Raw genomic sequence first — 17,998 nt, 5'->3', positions numbered from 1 at the left:
TCCAGGGAGGGAAACTGAGGCGGGGAGGGGCGGTTGGACACATATCGTCCCCGAAGGGCGGCCGTTGGACACATAGAGACCCCGCGGGGGGCGGCCGTTGGACCCTTACGGCCCCCGCCTGAGGGGGCCGCCTCGGGCCCATCATGGCGGCGGCGTCGCCTGAGGCGAGGGGCCGCCTCGGCTCCCCCCGTCCCGCCGCGCGCCTCGGTGACGTCACCACGCCGGGAGGGCGCGCGCGCGCCCCGCCGGCGTGACGTGTGCAGCGCGCGCGCGCGCGGCCCGGCCCGGCCCGCACGGCCCGTCTGCGCGGCGGCGGCGGCGGCGGCGTTGGAGCCCGGCTTCGACCCCCCCCGACCCCTGACCTCTGACCTCTGACCCCCTCCCCCGGGGGCCGGGGGGTGGGGAGGGGGGGCAGATCCCGGCGCCATGGAGCTGGAGGACGGCGTGGTCTACCAGGAGGAGCCCGGCGGGGCGGGCGCCGTGATGTCGGAGCGGGTGTCGGGCCTGGCGGGCTCCATCTACCGCGAGTTCGAGCGGCTGATCGGGCGCTACGACGAGGAGGTGGTGAAGGAGCTGATGCCCCTCGTCGTGGCCGTGCTGGAGAACCTCGACTCCGTCTTCGCCCAGGACCAGGAGCACCAGGTGGAGCTGGAGCTGCTGCGGGACGACAACGAGCAGCTCATCACCCAGTACGAGCGGGAGAAGGCGCTGCGCAAGCACGCCGAGGAGGTGAGGGGGCCCGGGGTGCAGCCCCGAGCCGGGGTGCGAGTGTGCGAGGGGGGGTCACGGCCCAAGCAGGAGGTGGGATTGATGACAGGCAGCTGGAGTCCAAGCAGGAGGTGGGATGGGGGAGCGCACAGGGGGTGGCCAGGAGCTGCAGCCCAAGCTGGAGGTGGGGTGGGGTGTCCCGGGGTCCGAGGTGGAGGTGCGACCTCGGGGAGGGGGCACGGAGGGCGAGGCGGGGGGCTGGGGTGCAGCCCCGAGCTGGGATGCGAGTGTGCAAGGGTTTAGAGCCCCAGGCAGGAGGTGTGATTGACGGGGGAGGGCACGGAGGGTTTACAGGGAGCTGGAGCCCAAGCTGTGATGGGGTCTCTTGGGGGTCCAAGCTGGAGGTGTGATCCTTTGCAGAGAGCACGAAGGGCAGGCCGGGATCCAGAGCCCAGGCTGGAGGGGTGATGGGGGAGGGCACGGAGGATGCACCGGGGTCGAGAGTCCATCCCGGAGGAGGGAGAGGCAAGGGTCCAAAGGCCAGCCCCGGAATGGAAGGGAAGCGGAGGCGTGGGGCGGACTGGGGGGGGGGGAGGTGCCTGAGCCCGAGCTGCCCAACTGGACCGGGAAGCCGGGCCCGGGCGGAGGGGAAGGAAGGAAGGCCCAGCCCAGGGAGGAAGCGCCCAGAGGCCCAGAGGAGGCTGGACTGGGAGGGCTGCGGGGCTGCCCCCCGCCCCAGAGGTTCATCACCCTGGGCCGCCCCCAAGGAGGGACCCTCCTCCCCAATCGGGGTGGTCCTGCCCGGAGGAAGGGGGCTCTGCCCCCACCCCTTCTCATCCCCTGCAAGGTGCCACTCTGACAGCAACACGGTAGGACATTTAGGGCAGGCGTCGTGCCGCCAGGCGTCAAAGAGCGGTGTGGGCCACCAGCAGTTTTTATCAGGGTCCTGGCCCTCTCCCAGGGACATTCCTCTCCGCCCAGGTGTCGGGCGGTAACCTTGGACAGTTCCCCCACTCCCCCTCCACCCCATCTCTCCCAGGGCCGTGGCGGAGAAGTTAGCCCCGGTTTTCTTGGTGGCCCGTGGCGGAGCGGGCTGGCCGGGAAGCCACCCCGAAAACTCTCCCCGGCGCTCCTGCCCGGTTCCAAAGCCGGGATCCCGTCAGCCCGACAACTCGGTTCCTCGTAGCGCGTCGTACCGGCGGGAGACAGGTCGCGTCTCTGGCCGGGCGACGGTGCGAGTCCAGTGGAGCCGCTTCGTTTTACCTTTCCTCGACAGGTCTCAGCGGAGGGCCCGAGGATAGGAGTCAACCAAGGAAAAAAGTTTAGAAAGAACCGTTTGTCTGTGGAGCTTTTTCTGGAGAAGAAGTTATAGCGTTTCGGAAAGTTGTTTAGTTTTGCAGCAGACCGAGAGCGAAAGCGGGTCCTCCTCGCCTCTGTGCTTGGTTTCCTTTTATGCGTCATGTGCTGATCCCGAGTGAGACATTACGGGGAATCAGCTGGAGGAGGAGAACAGCGAAAGAGGAAACAACAGGTGACTACAGATCGGCTGGGGTTAAAAGAGGCCGTCCGAGCGGCGCTGAGAAATGGGCAGTTTCTGGGCACGAGATTTGAAAAACAAACATTTAAATTGTCCCCCTCACGGAAAACTCCGGGCCTGTGGCCGTGGTCTAATAACAGTGCGCATTGATAGGACGTGTCAGCTGAGCCCATTCCCGGGCCGCAGCCGAAACGCTGCTTTCCCCTCCTCGCCGGCTCCGGCAAAATGGCCAGGCGGTCCCGCTGCCGTTCCCACACTGAGGTTCTTCTGGAGCCAGGACCGGGTATCCTTTGGGTACCCGGAAGGCCTTCGTGGAAGGGGTCGGTGCCTGGCCCTCCGTGTCCAGCCGAAAGCGTGACCCATCTCACCGAGTCCCCCCCGGGTCGGCTTGGGGGAAGGTTTCCCCCGGCAGCCGGTCACACGGCGGTCACCCGAAAGGGTAGATCGGGTGTTAGAGCGCCTCGAGGGCAGCGGGCCTCGCCTCGTGGGCGCGGGAGTCATGCCTCCCAACTCTGTCGTAGTGTACTTTCCCAAGCGCTCAGCACAGCGCTCTGCACACAGGAAGGGCTCGCGGAACACCAGGGATAGGTAGATGGGTGGGGTGCCCGGCCACCCTCTCCCCCCAGAGTCCCTCGGCCGGGCGGCCTACACGCCATCCTCGGGAAGATGACCGTTGGGCTGGACCGCCCAGTTGTGCCACTCTTCCAAAGCGAAGGGGTTGCTCGATCTGGTCCTTTCTCCGCTCCGAAGACCCCGAAGGGAAACAGCTTTCGGTGATTCTCGGGCCTGTCTTTGTGGGCCGGTGCTTGTCGACAAGAAACCCGCTCTTAGGATAACGAGCCTGTGGCTCCTAATGAATTTCTACCGTGGAAAAGCTTGGGACTTGATTGGGGAATTGGCTTGAAAAATGTTACGGACCATCTGACTTCCAGTGATGGGCGGGCGGGAGGATTTTTTTCATCTCCCCCACCTGTCAAGGGGATTGCTTCCCGTTTCAGAGCTTTTGGTTCTTCTTTTTCTGAAAAATTAAGTACACTCTTCTGGGTGTGTAGATGTGGTAATGAGAGATTCGGTAGCTCTCCTCTAAGACTCTCTCCAAGGAATCTTGCTGCAACACCTGCATTTGTACAATAATAATGAAGGTGATGGGGATGGCATTTATTAAGGGCCTCACTGTGTACTAAGCATGGCGGGTAGGTAACAAATAATGAATTTGGATCCAGTCCCTCCAAGGGATTCACAGTCTAGAAGGGAGGGAGACTAGCTTTTTTTCTTTTTTTCCATGTTAGTGGTATTTGTTAAGCGCTGACTGTATGCCAGGCGCCGTACTAAGCCCTGGGGTAGATACCAGCTAATCAGGTAGAACACGGTCCCTGACCCACGTGAGGTTCGCCGCTTAATCCCCATTTTACGGATGAGGATACTGAGGCACAGAGACGTAAAGTGATTTGCCCAAGTTTATGCAGCAGACAGGTGGCGGAGCTGGGATTAGAACCCAGGTCCTTCTGACTCCCAGGCCTGTGCTCTATCCACTAGGCTATCCCATCTCCATTTTACAGAGAAGGAAACCGAAGCCCACGGAGGAAAAGCGCCTTGCCCAGTGTCACAGAGCTGCTCTTTCCACTAGGCCCCGCTCTGAAACTACTCAGGGACTTCACAGAGTTTCTCTGGAGGAAGAAACGAGTCAAGTGGGTAACAGAGTTGAAATAGTGCTTCCTGTCAGGAAAGACTGTTGGATGTTGCCCAAGGGAATTGCTTTTTTTATTTTTTCGGGTGATGTCGAGTCCCTTTTTCAACCCAGGGGAAGAGAACCCTAAAGATAAAGATGCCGTCTGGGACAGCGAGATCACTTAGGAGCCGATCCGAATTTCACGGTGGCTTGTTAGGAGAAAGCGTGTCGGGGTTTAATGAGGCATCCAGGTTTAGGACTTGTTTGGGGAAGATGGGTGTGCTTTATAGTTTTTCTGCCTGCCGTTTGATTTTCTTGCGGGCTTCAAATTCAACTGCTTTTTCCTAGAAAGAAGTGTGGCGTAGTGGAAAGAGCATGGGATTGGGAATCCAGTACCAGCTGGGCCTTGGTCTCCCCATCTGTCAAGTGGGGTTAAGGTACTTGCTCTCCTTCCCTCTCCCTCTAACTCGGAGCCCCGTGTGGAACCGGGACTCTGTCCGATCTGATTATGGTCATCACCCCCAGTGCTGAGCGCAGTGCTTTTGACGTGTTGTCGAGGCTTAATCGATATCATTTAACTTTTGACCTGGCTCTCCGGGCTCATATTTGGCTCAACTTGACTCGACTTGATCTTTTTGATTTCTGCCCTCGGTTCTCCTTCGGATTTAGTGGTTAAGTGAGTTTAGGGTTATGGAGATCTGTCTCTCCACCAACCGCCCTCTGGGACTCGATTGTCAGCGTTAGGCAGCAACGCACGAGGAGCAGGAAATTGGGGGCATCTGGTGGGGAGGGCAAAATGTTCATTGGAGCAGGCGGGGATTTCTGTGGATTTCTGGGGCTTGACGGGAAACCAAAGGCTAACAAAGGGAGGAATCCAAAGCTAAGGCTTCGGGTGCCCCCAGGTGAGGGGAGAAGACGAGCCCCACGGGAGGCCGGCCCAGTCCGCCTACCTCAAGCTCCGACCGGGGCCCTTGCGCCTAGCGGGCAAGCGGGCGCTCAGGAAATGTTCTTCCTGCTCCCCCAGCGCCCTGGTTCTGGGTCACCCCCTGGCTCATCGAGCCAGAGCCCCATTACCGTGCCGCGCTGGGGCTGCTCCCCTCCAGGACGTCCCCACCTCCATTCCCACACAACCTGGAGCATGTCCTGTTCTCCGGGGAAGAACCTGTGGCTTCTCCTTCTGGTCCCTGCAGGAGTTCTCGGGGAAGGCAATGCAAGCGATCCCTGGAGCTGAGACCTTATTATTAATAATAATGATAATTTGATGGAGCTGAGACCTTATTAATAATAATAATAATTTTGACATTTGTTTAACGCTTACTATGTGCCAGGCACCGTATTAGGCACTGGGGTGGAATAGAAGCAAATCGGGTTGGACACCGTCCCCGTCCCACAGCCTCGCAGTCTCCGCCTGCATTTTATAGATGAGGTAACCGAGGCCCAGGGAAGTGAAGTAATTTGCCCAAGGTCATAGAGCAGAGAAGTGGCAGAGATGGGATTAGAACCCAGGTCCTTCTTCCCCCAGTACGTGACTGCCTCCGTTCCGCGCGTCACCGCGACGGAAGAGTCGGTGGCCGCCCCAGACGGGAGCTGTCCTGAACGTGGGGTCCCGTGAGGAGGCAAGCCCGGCTCAGACGGGACCCCGACCGTCAGCGAGAAATGGGCCTGCAGCTGACTCTTTCCGTTCTGACTCGCCGGGCCCATCGCAGAGCCTTGACTCACCGGCATCACTTCCCCGATGCCCCCGGGCGTCGCGTCCAAGCACCGACCTGCCCGGATAACGCCTCCGAGCCGCCTCGTCACCCGGCGGCTCCGGCGCCCCTCTCCGAAACACCCACCCCCGCCCGTCCCCAGGCCGGAGCCTCAGGCCAGAACCTGCGCGCCGACTCGGCTTGCCGAATTCTCCCATTCTGGGGTGGGACTTTCCGTTTTGGCTCGGGCCCGCAGGGGAAATTGTGAGCGGTGTTTGCGTGGCTCCCGAGTGTCAAGCAACCATTTCCCAGCTTGTGTACCCCACCAGACATTCACGTGCCCCGTCCCGATTCCCATTCCGCCCAAGAGAAAGCCGCACGATGCGGGCGGCTGATGGAGTCTCCTCTCCGATCACCGGGTGTTTCAGCCTTTGAAGGGTGCCTTCAAACGCGCCCTCTCTATCCCTTTAAATGATTTCCTTTCCCCGAGTATTTTTAATCATGACTCGCTGCCCCTGGGTTAGGGCCCCTCCCCACCCTTACCGGTCTGTGCTGTGCCATCCTGCCAGCCCTGCTCTAGAGTTCCCTCCGGTAACTTGAGCTGGGTGGCCCAGCGGGGGGTTTCTGGGGAGCCGCTCCACAACTGTCTCTCCGCGTCTCCTCTAGCTGCGCTCGGTGTGACGTTTTCACCCGGGGCGAGGACCTTGGTCCGGCCCTGCCCGGCCCCCGAGTCCTGAGCCCGAGGCCTCTGGGCCCAGCCAAGAGCCGGCCAGGAGCGCGGCCAGGCCTATTTTGGGGGACTGCTCCTGTCAGGGCTGGTGGGGCTTTCCCACTCCCCTCTCCCCTCCACGGGGTTGGTCTAGGCAACTTGGAGTTTTGCCCCACGGGGATTCACGGCCGCCACTCTCCGCAGGTGGCGGTTCTTCCCGCCAGCCACCTTGGCGGGGCTTGCGGGGGGCTCCTCTCCAGATCACCGTCAGGCGTTGCCGACCCGAAAGTCCGCCCGAAGTGGTGGGGCCCTGCCCCTTCCCTTTGGAGGGTGACGTGGGCCCAGATGCATCCTCGGGGTCTCCGCCCCCTGAGACTCCACTTAGGGGTCAGCGGTGCTTCTCAAGTTCCCTGGAAAATGGCCCTCGGGGAAGCGGGCGCTGGCGCTCTGGGTGCTTGACTTGGGTTTTCCCCGGGTGGCCGGCACCCAACAGTGCCTTCTTTCCCGCTCCCTGGCACCTCGGCCCGGTCTCTTCGGCGCCTGAAAGCCAAGGCCTGGATAGAGTTCTCAGGCAGGGCCCGAGCTGGCTTAGTAGGCACCACGGGAGCTCCCGACCCCCTTGCACCCCACCCTGGCCGCCTTGGGGGACAGATGTCCAGCTCAGTGACCCTCATCCGCAGCCAGCCCGCCATCACCCTGCTGGACATCCATTCGGTGGACCTGTGGTCCTCCCGGTTAGTGTGTGGCCAATGCTGGTGCTTTTGAAGGTCTTGGGGGAAGAGAAAGGTCTTGGGGGTGCCTTTAAAGGTCTCAGTCGTTTCTGGGGGCGAGAGCGAAGCGTGCCCATCCGGAGAGGCCAAACCAACGACCCTAGGGGGAAAAACCCCGTGCCCTCTCTCGAGAGCCGGGGCAGCTTGTCCACCCTTCCTGTGATGGTGGCCAGCTTCAGGTGCAGTTATTTCTTTGGACGGAGACTAGAGGCAGAAAGAAGATTTTCAGTGGTTCACTTCAGAATCTTTCAGAAAAACTTCCCTCTTTTGTATCCAGAAAGGGGCTTCCCCCCCAGCCAGAGAAAGAGAAACAGATCTCTCTGGACGGTGTTTTCCTTCTGCTCGTGTGGTTCACTTGTCGCTCCTCCAAATGAGATCCACCCGGACAGCTCTGCCAGGCCAGCCGCCTCTACAAGGGTTTTGTTTCAGGGCAAGGCTTGTCCTCTTGAGACCCTGACAGCAGGCGTCCGCCGGGGCACCGTCCCCTTGTCCTCTCTGACGCTCCGATTACCCACGGGAGCTCCCTGGGGCTTCCGAAAGAGGTGCGGGTTTGGGTTGCCAGCCTGTCCGGGGCTCTACCAGCTTCTGACCGGTCAGAGGGGAGATGAGTCACACGCGGTCTTGCTCAGCGGCAAAATTTTCTGGAGACGATTGGCCAGAAAATCCGAGGCGATGAGATGTCCAAACCACTTGAGATGCTTTAGAGGGTGTGCGGATAGGAAAACTGTTCAGAGACTCGCTGTCCTCACTGCCATTTTCAGGCTGTCATCCATCTCCTCGCAGATAATGAGATTTCACCTTTTTGTCCCGTAGTACACCGGAGCCTCAGTCCCCTCACTCTTGTATCCGGGCTTCTCTGCTCACTCCGTTCCCCCTCCCTCTCACTCTCCCTCGCTCCCTCCCTCCATCTTTCCCTCCTCCTCCCAGTCAAACGCTGGAAAGCTTTAGGTAACGTCATCTTTGGGGAATGACCTCCCCGTTTGGGTTTGTACTCCACGAAGTGTTGTGGAGAACCAAGTATTCACGCAAGAGCCAGTCTTGGGTGAGGGGTGGTGCCACAAGCTGTTCGGCGGGTTTCTCTTCTCGTGACCATGCTCTTAATCCTCATCCCTTCAGGAATCTGGCCCCAGCCCCCGCCTCCCCTGGAATTGAAAATGGAAAGACTGCAGCATCCTGATTGGACCTTTGTCTTGCCCTCGGAGCCCTGAAGAGGCCTGTTTCCTTTTTCCAATGTGTGACGATGAAAACTTAGTCACCATCGAGCCCACGGCGGACTGAATCTCTTCTGCCAAAGAATGAGTTTCCTGGGCGGGTCTCCTCTGTTATCGGTGACAAATCGCTCTCCACAGAGGCCTGCGGCCACAGGGCCGAATTTTCATTTGGCTCCTGGGGGTCAGTCCGAACAGGGGCCCCTGGGGGTCTCAGTCAGACAATCCCGTATTTATTGAGCGCTTACTGTGCGCAGAGCACCGTACTCTGCGCTTGGAAAGTACAATTCAGCAGTGAAGAGAGCCATGAGAGACAGTATAGCAATAAACGAACACATCCCCTGCCCACAACGAGCTTCCAGTCTAGAGGATCCACCCCAGCCAGGGCTCAAAAAACGCCAGGCTCAGTTTTTGGATTGAAGCAGGGGGGAGCAGGGGGGGTCCCCAGCCCACCCCCAGGTCAAGGTAACATAATAATAATGGTGATTTGTTAAGCGCTTTACTATGTGCCGAGCACCGTTCTAAGCGCTGGGGTAGATACAGGGTCATCAGGTTGTCCCACGTGAGGCTCACAGTCTTCATCCCCATTTTACAGACGAAGGAACTGAGGCCCAGAGAAGCGAAGTGACTTGCCCTCAGTCACACAGCTGACAAGTGGCAGAGCCGGGATTCGAACCCGTGACCTCTGACTCCCAAGCCCGGGCCCTTTCCACTGAACCACGCTGACATATCGCACCCCGCTAGATACCCGGTCAGAGCTGAGAGACGGAGGGCGAGCGAGCAGTGCGCCTTCTTTCCTCGGCTCAGAATCAAGAAATATTCTGCAGCGCAAAGCCTAGAGGGAGCATTGGTTTGCAAACTGAAACTTACTGCGGCCAAAATGACCAGAAATCGTGCAGTCAGTTGTATTTGTGAAGCACTTACTGTGTGCCAAGCACTCGTGTCCTAAGTGCAGTACGACAGAGTCGGTGGCCGCCTTTCCTGCCCTCAAAGAGCTCACAGGCCAGAGAAGCAGTCAGACACTGATATAAATGAATAAGCCACGGGGTTTAGTGGATAGAGCACAGGTCTGGCCGTCAGAAGGACCGAGGGTCCGTCCCAGCTCTGCCACTTGTCTGCTGTGTGACCTTGGGCAAGTCACATCCCTTCTCGGCGCCTCATTTACCTCCTCTATAAAATGGGGATTAAGACCGTGAGCCACATGTGGGGCAGGGATGGCATCCAACCTGGTAAACTCGTATCTAACCCAGCGCTTAGTTCAGGGTCTGGTACAAAAAAGGTGCTTAACAAATAACAGGAATAAAAATATTAAGGATATCCCCCCCCCCCCCCCCCGCCCGGCCAAGATTGGACTGTGAGTTCATTGTGGGCAGGGATTGTCTTTCTTTATCGCTGTATTTGTATTTTCCCAAGCGCTTAGTAGAGTGCTCTGCGCAAAGTAAGCACCGCAGTCAGCAGGATTGAGTGAATGAATGAACATAAGCGTCATGGGGCTGAGGGATTCGGCACGGTACAAGGGCGGTGCAGAAAGGAGTGGGAGTAGAGGAAGTGACCTAGTTGGGAAGGCCTCTTGGAGGAGATGTGTCTTCAATGAGGCTTTGAAGGGGGCGAGAGTGATCCTCTGTTGAATGTGAAGAGGGAGGGTGTTCCGGGCCAGAGGCGGAAAGACTGAAATGTCTTTTGTTCTAGGCATGGGAAAAGCTGTGGGGCTAACCCCCCGGCTGAAGGGTGGGCATGTTGTCCTCATCCAGCCCTGGCTCGGGAAGGCCCCCCGGCCTCAGACCGTAGGCTGTCAGGATTTTCTATCCCTCATCCCCTCCCTCCACTGTCTGTACTAGATGAAATGGATGACAAAGAGACAATAGTATATTTATATACACACATATATCCACACACACAAACACACGAGACGCCGAACAACTACTCTGACTTTAATATTAATTTAATATGGATATATGCCATTAATATTTATATATTTAACGGTACTTGTTAAGTACTACGTGCCAAGCACTGTTCTAAACACTGGGATAGATATGAATTAATCAGTTGGGACACGGTCCCTGTTCCGCATGGTATGCGCACTATTACTCCCCAGTTTATAGATGAGAGTCCTGGAGCCCAGGGAAGTTAAGTGACATACCCAAGGTCACACAGCAGACGTGGCAGAATGGGGATCAGAAACCACATCCTTCTGACTCTCGGGCCTGTGCTCTATCCACTGGACCACGCTGCTTCTCCCGATCTGCCGGTGACCGGCCGGGCTCTGGCCGGATGCCGCCCTCCGCTTTCGTCCCTCAGGAAAGGCCGTGACTCTTTTTGCCGGACGTTTTCTAGCGTTGCGACTCTGCTCGGTTCTTATTTATACGTGTCTTTGGTAACCGTCAGTGGGCAGCTATCCCTGGGTGCATTTGAGGGAAAAAGTCTTTTATTGAGATCTCAGTCTGAACCCTAATTTCCGCATGGTGCTTAACACATAGAAGGAAACCTTCAGCACATTTGAAAATTGTACCTTTTTTGTCTTTCAAACAGACCCCGTTATCTCCATTTTTTTGGTACATAGGCTTCTCATCTGACTTTTGTAGGCCTCTCCCGCGGTGACTGGATTTGGTGCTTGGATTACTCCCGTCGTCCAGAGGGGAGGCCGGGGACCCCGTCCAACTTACTCTTTGTCTCTCCCCAGATAAAACTGATAGATAGCCAGATAGAGTGATGGATGGTAGACTTAGGGCCCGTGGCTTTGAAGAGCAGCATTCGCAGTCACAGAATTCCCCCAGCAAGGAGCCTGTGGGTCTGGTGGGCCAACACCCTCCCCATTCCAAGATGGGAACGCTCCCTGGGTCAGGTCTGCCCTGCCCGGGGAGAAGAAGCTCTGGGGGTAAAAGAAGTGCCGGTGCACAGGGGCCAAGAGACTGGCTGGCAACCAAAACCGCACTTGGCGGATGAAATCTCTCGGAAGCTCTGCTTCCTCTGAATGTGGAGAACCCTCGACGACGCTCCCTCTCTCTCTCACTCTCTGTCTCTCTCTGTCTGACAGACACACACACTCCCCTATTTAATTAGCATTGCTCGGCCAGCCTTCCCCACCCTCTCCTTTGCCTAACACTGCACACGGCGTATTTCTGGGCTCCCATCGTTCTATTTTAAGATACTGGTAATCTCTGTGTCATGCTCCGTAAGGATCCAGTTGGGGTTGTTGTGTTCTTATCAAAGCAAAGAGATTATGCCATTTAAAGGGGACCTTGACCTGTCTCGTAAAGCGTGTCTGAACAGTCGAGTTTTTCCCCAGGCTTGGAGTTAAAGATCTCTTCGGGAAGCGCAAAGCCTCGAGCGTTGGTTTGCAGACTGAACCGCGCTGAGGCCTAGGTTATCAGCAAGACCGACAGGTCTTTTGTTCTAGGCAAACCTAAAACCGTTCTTCGGTGGGATTCATTCGGAAAAATCATGGCGGGGACGGGGGCCTGTGGCCCAAGAGCGAGGTGCCCTGTAGGTTGAGAACTTTTTACTTCCTCTGTGTTGCTGATCCTCCTCGAAATTGAAAGCAGGGAGTCTGCCTAGGAGGAAGCGATGGGTGTTTGGAGAGCTGCGGGCGGTGGGTGGCAGTGATTGAGAGCTCCCCTCCTCCAAGAGGCCTTAACAGACTGAGCTTCCCCTATTCCCTCTGCTTCCTCTCTGCCCCCCCTTCACCTCCCTTCAGCTAAGTCCCCTTTCCCCCCTTTCCCTCTGCTCCTCTCCCCCTCTTCCCCTCCCCTCAACACTGTGCTCATCTGTATATATTTTTATCACCCTATTTATTTTGTTAATGAGGTGTACGTCCTCTTGATTCTGTTAATCGTGATTAAGTTGTCTTGTCTTTTGTCTGTCTGTCTCCCCCGATTAGACTGTAAGCCCGTCAGTGGGCAGGGATTGTCTCCATCTGTTGCCGAATTGTCCATTCCAAGTGCTTAGTACAGTACTCTGCACATAGTAAGCGCTCAATAAATACTATTGAATGAATGAATGAATGAATTTCTCAGAGGAAAGGGACTCGGACCAGAAGGTTCTGATGTCGGTGACACGGCAGCAGCCTCGTGGGGGAACCCGTCGGCCCAGTTCCCCCCGGAGCTAGTGGCGGGAAGATTTCACGGCTGCGGCCCGCCCGCCGTATCCACCCCTTCCGAGTCCGTCACCCTCGGGCAGTGAGAGCAGCAGCACTGCCATTGCGGCCCTCCGAGGCACGGGAATCTGCAATTTGCTTCTGGATCAAGCGCTACTCTCGGTTTCTTTTCCTTAGTCCATAGAGCTTGGTGTCCGGGCCTCCCCTCTCGGCAGTGGCTGCGGCGCGGAATTTGGAAAGCAGACTCCTAGTCGGCCCGGGGTTCGCGGCGGCAGGATCCTGGGAGCGGAGCACCCGCTTGGGTCCCCTGCTCTGGGGATCCCAGGGGGTTTGGGGTGGGATGGAAAAGGCCAAGTGAATGTTACGTGTCTATAATGAAAATATCTGTCTTTCTTTATTAGAAATTCATTGAATTTGAAGATTCCCAAGAACAGGAAAAAAAGGACTTACAGATCCGAGTGGAATCCTTAGAGTCCCAAACCCGACAACTTGAACTCAAAGCAAAAAACTATGCTGACCAGAGTAAGTGCAACTTCATCTGCTCCTAAGTTTGCCGCCCAAGAGAGCTCCTCCCAGCTCGGTGTCTCGCCGCGGCCGCCGACGGGGCCTGGGGATGTGCTTGGGATCGCCGCTGGGTCATCCCGAGTTCCCCCACCTTTCCCCCCGACCGCGTGAGTTGCCTCGGTTCTGCTTCGTACCTGAATTTGGTGTCCCCGCCTCAACGAGAAGCCAGAGTGTGACGGCTTTTGCCCCTCGCCCTCTGGCCTCTGCTCTTTGTCTCCCTGTGCCGCTTGTGCTGCTCGGTGCCCTCCCGTTGAGGTCCGGATGGACTCAGGGCCCGGCCCCTCCCTGGAAGCCCCCGGAAAACTTGGGGTCGAACCTGCCCGCGGCAGCCCCCCGAGGCGTGGGGGGGGGATCTCCGAGGGGCCGACGACCCCTCACTGTGCACCTGGGTATGCCAGATTTGGGCGAGGACCGTGGGTCCAGACGTAGAGTCCCCTTTATCCCCCCCGCTCCCGTGCGCCTCGCACCCGCGGGGACATGGGCACTGCATTCACCCCCTGATAATGGGCGAGTAGAGAGCCCCCCCCCCCTTTTTCCCTGACTGCTGCAGAGGCCACTCAGACTCGGGCCTGCGGATCCTGGCTCGCACTAGGCTGCCCCCCGCCATGCTCAGAACCAGTAAACCCGCTCTTTCCCTTCGCCTTGCTGGGATTCCCGGTCCGAGGGCTGCGTAACCTGTTGATTTGGGGAGAGCCCAGCCTGGATCTGGCTCATTAATTCAATCACATTTATTGAGCGCTTACTATGGGCAGAGCACTATACTAAGCGCTTGGTGGACCAGTTGCCCCTGCTTTGACCTAATTTGGCTCGAGGGTCAGGGCCAGCTTGAGCCCCCGCTGAACTCCAGCCTCTGGAGGGCCGCCTCATCCCCACTTGGGCCAAAGGCAGGGGCAACAATAATAATGTTATCTCTTAAGTTCTTGCTATGCGTCAAGCCCTGAACTAAGCGCGGGGCAAGATAATCAGGCTGTAGGTAGTCCCCTTCCCACGTGGGGCTCGCAGTATATGCAGGAGGGAGAAGAGGTATTGAACCCCCATTTTATAGGAGAGGAAACTGAGGAACCGAGAAGCGGAGTCACTTGTCCAAGATCACGCAGCTGGTACGTGGCCGAACCAATTTTCGAACCCAGGTCCTCAGATTCCCAGGTCCTTACTCTTTCACAAGTCTACCCTGCTTCTCCATACCTCTTTTTGGATTTCCCAAAGTTGAATAGCACAAACAATAATAATAATAATAATGGTACTTGTTAAGCACTTACTATGTGCTAAGCAATGTTCTAAGTGCTGGGGTAGATTCATGTTAATGGGGTTGGACACGGTCCCTGTCCCACATGGGGCTCACCCTCTTAATCCCTATTTTACAGATGAGGTAACTGAGGTTCAGAGAAGTTAAGCGTTTTGCCCAAGGTCACACAGCAGGCAACCGACAGAGCCAGGATTAAAACCCAGGTCCTTCTGACTCCCAGGCCCGGGCTCTATCCACCAAGCCTCGCCTAGGATGCCTAGGATTGAGCCTTGGATCAGAGCGTTCCAGTTCCCTGGACTAGTTAGTGCCCACGCTATCTTTTCTGGGGAGACGTCAGCCTCTTGCACCCGCTGGGGTCCTTCCAGCTTTCTCTTCTTCCCCTGAGACTTGAATTGGGACTCAAGTTCAATTTCTGAGGGCTTTCCGGTTTCCTAATGCCCAAAGCCTTTCAGACGTCACGTGATGATAAACCGTACAGTGGCAAGTCATTTTTTTTAATCAAGAAGTGATGATAATAAACAGATGCAGTGGGTTCTCCTCGACTATGGAGGTTCACATTTTTGATTGTTCCGGGACTACGGGGGAGCACGGAGGGAATGCCTGGGCCTCTCATCGGGTCCGAGAGGCCTCCCGAACCCCGCTGTGAGATAGAAACGGAACTCGGGACCTCTGCCCCTCAGGGGTCTGGAAAATTGGCTTCTCCAAAGTGGGTTCGGCCACCCTAGAAGTTTCCAAGGTGAGAGAGAGAATCTACAGTCGACGGAGAGTGACTTTTGGGCTGCGATGCAAGTTCTGAGGAGACAGACCCTGCTTTCAGCTATGAATCCTGCCCTCAGGTTGTCCTGTTCAGGCAGCTTTGCGGAGAACCCGTGACTACCCGGTAGATACTCTGAAAGAGAGCCCTAGGGAGGCTAGCAACGGAAGCGGGCTACCTCAAGTCAAATGAGATTTGCAATGAGTGGCCATCTTATTTCAGACTTCCAGAGCATTCATTCTTAAAGAAGCATCTCCCATGCCCAGGCACCTGCCCAGCACCCGCCGGGGGCTTCTGGGGTCTCTGGCTGCCTGACCGTCTGAGTCCATGGCTGGTGGGAGTACGTGACCACAGTGGCACATGGGAAGCAGCATGCCCTCGTGGGAAAAGCCCCGGCCTGAAAGTCAGAGGACCTGGGTTCTAATCCCAGCTCTGCCACTTGCTTGCTGTGTGCACTTGAGCAAGTCACTTCTCTACGACTCAGTTTCCTCAACTGTAAAATAGGGATTCGATACCTGTTCCCCCTCCTACTTAGGCGGAGACCCCCATGGGGAACAGAGACTCTGTCTGACCTGCTTAACTCATCTCTACCCCAGTGCTTAGAACAGTGTTCCACACATAGTAAGCGCTTACCAAAATGCCAGAGTTATTATTTAGAGCCACGGGCCCGGAGCAGGAACTCCCAATCAAGTAACCAATTCATTGGTATTTATTGAACATTAGTGTGTGCAAAGCACTATTCTACAGACTTGAGAGAGTATATTAGAGTTGCTAGATGTGATAACTTGCCTACAAGGGGCTTTCAAAGTTTTGGTGCTTCCAAGCTGCTATAGTGTGGGTGCCCTAGGGTGCCAGAGCAAACTGGTGGTAGGGAGGCATTGAGAGATACGGCACATACAAGAGAAGCACAGTGGCCTAGTGGATAGAGTATGGGTCTGGGAGTCAGAAGGACCCGAGTTCATCTGCTCTGTTTTCATGGGCAAGTCACTTGATTTTTCTTTGCCTCAGTTACCTGACCTGTAAAATGGGGATTAAGACTGTGTCCCGTTCTCCCCGCCCCCTTCCGAATGTGGGACCTGGACCGTGTCCAACCTGATTACCTTTTATCTACCCCAGCGCTTAATACGGTGCCTGGCACCTAATCAGCATTAAAAAACAAAACACAGGAGGCAAGGGGTTTCCAAGGGTGGGCATCAATTGCAGGGAAAAGGCCCCAGGGGCTTCCAGACCCGGGGTCTGATGCAGGCACAAGCAGTCCAGCCTCATGCCGGAGCCACCATCTCGGCAACTCCATTTACAGCTCGCCCCATTGAACTGCGAAAGGAAGGGGCCGGTGGGCAAGCTGACCCTGCCTGCCCCTCCCGTTCAAAAGATGAGGGGCAAAGCTTTTGGGGAGGGGGAGCTGTGGGGATGAGGCCCATGACTTCAGGTTAGTGCATGGAAATGGAAAGTGGATCCCAAGAGCCAAAATGGGTTAGAAGAGCTGTTTCTCGTGTTGTCAAGCTTGTCGCCACCTCTCTCAGGGCCTCTGGGGGTCTTTGAGCTAGGTCATGTGTATTTTCATGTTTGAGTGAACTGAAGCTGGATCTCCACAACAATCTGTACCTAAAGTCTGGCTTGTCAAGGGACGTTATTGGTAGGAAGAGGGGTTTGGGGAAAATGTTGAATTTTGATTCAAGGTGCCGCAAAGCGGGAAAACTTTGGGAATCTTGGGCCTAGAGAAACGAAATCTCTCACTGGCCACCCAGACCGAGGTTGGGTACAGGTTGAAATTTGGTGTTTTCACTCAGAGAAGAGAGGAGCGTACACATGGTCACTGAGACCTTCCCTTTGCAGAGATTATGCTTTCTTATTGAAGAATGGTTTCATCCCCAAAGATGGAGGGAGGAAATGAGGCCCTCACGGATTCACTGGTTTCCGGCTGGGGAGGCCCAGACCTGCGCCAGAATCTGAACGGGCTGCCCTCCCAATCCTCCGGGAGGGAAGCCTGGGCCTGCTGCCCGAGGAGCTCGTTGCCCTGGCGGTACATGGGCGGTGGGCATCTTCGCCACCAGTGAGGCCCCGTTTTCTGCCTTTCCCCATCACCAGGCTGGGGCGTTTTTGCCTCTTGGGCTAAGCAGAGCGAAGGATCGCTGGTTGTGGGGGCGGTCGCGGCGATTCTTCTGGATTTTAATAGTGAACTTTGGCAGAGTCGGGGCAAATCTGAGGCCTGAAAATCAGAAGCCTTGATGAAAATGGTGAAATATAGGTGTAGAAATTGAATGCATCTCTGATAGCTGTCACCTCTCTCTCCACTTCCTCATTCCATTCCTTAGTGTTCCTAATTTAGGGATTATACGGTGTGTTGTTTAGTGCTAATGTTCCCCACTGGAATGAACCTCGATGCTTTCTGGATGGAGAACCACTATAGACACTCGTGTCCCTTGTTCCATCCTGGGGATCATTGTTAATGGAATTTGCTTCTGGCACCCCACAGTACTGAAAGGCATTGCCCTTGGCATTGAATTTCCAGAGAATAGCATGTTCTTGAATGTGGACTTGGCTGTAGTAAAGTATTTAGGAAGCACCTCACCATGAACGTAGGGTCGTGCACGGCAAATTCAGCACCGTCCTATGTGTAAAATATGGAAATGCTGGAGTCGGTACTCTCGGTCACGCACACGAGCAAATCCTCTTTCGGAGAGACACTTTTAGAGCTCATTTTTTGACTGGTGGGAGTTCTTTGGAACTAGGAGGGTTGGAGGAATTTCAAAGTCGGCATTGATGGAGGGCTAAAACTTCGAAAAACTTGCCCCTTACTCCCAGAAGTTATTTTTGTTGTCCTCATAGAGCTGACAAGAAATCTCACTGTGATAGCACAGTGTTTAAGTTCAGATTTTCCTTGTTTAGAGGAAGAGCCCCAGGGTAATACAACCTCGCTAAGGGGCCACCCGGGCAGTGGTCACTTAGCCCATTTATTGGTTTTCATTTTTATAGAAATTGGACTTCGGGGGCTTCCCTCCTGAAGCTGATTTCTCCGGGGCCGAAATTGTGCCCGTAGTGGTTCTGGGGC

General features: G+C 56.2%; 1 protein-coding gene across 4 annotated transcripts in view; it reads left to right on the top strand.

Annotated features, from left to right (window-relative positions):
• Positions 1 to 382: 382 nt before the first annotated feature.
• Positions 383 to 17,998, top strand: part of SPAG9 (sperm associated antigen 9) — a 74,108-nt gene continuing 56,492 nt past the window's right edge. For 3 of the 4 annotated variants that reach the window (XM_029079887.2, XM_029079888.2, XM_029079886.2), the window contains exons 1-2: positions 383 to 729; positions 12,784 to 12,904. In XM_029079887.2, the coding sequence (XP_028935720.1) occupies positions 427 to 729; positions 12,784 to 12,904 (424 nt within the window). In that variant the 5' untranslated portion in view covers positions 383 to 426. The remainder of the gene's footprint in view (positions 730 to 12,783; positions 12,905 to 17,998) is intronic. The other variant, XM_029079889.2, reaches the window with a different exon arrangement.

This window comes from Ornithorhynchus anatinus, chromosome 15 (assembly GCF_004115215.2).
Source record: "Ornithorhynchus anatinus isolate Pmale09 chromosome 15, mOrnAna1.pri.v4, whole genome shotgun sequence".
In the NCBI taxonomy this organism is placed as follows: Eukaryota; Metazoa; Chordata; class Mammalia; order Monotremata; family Ornithorhynchidae; genus Ornithorhynchus; species Ornithorhynchus anatinus.
This window is presented reverse-complemented; position numbering and strand designations above follow the sequence as displayed.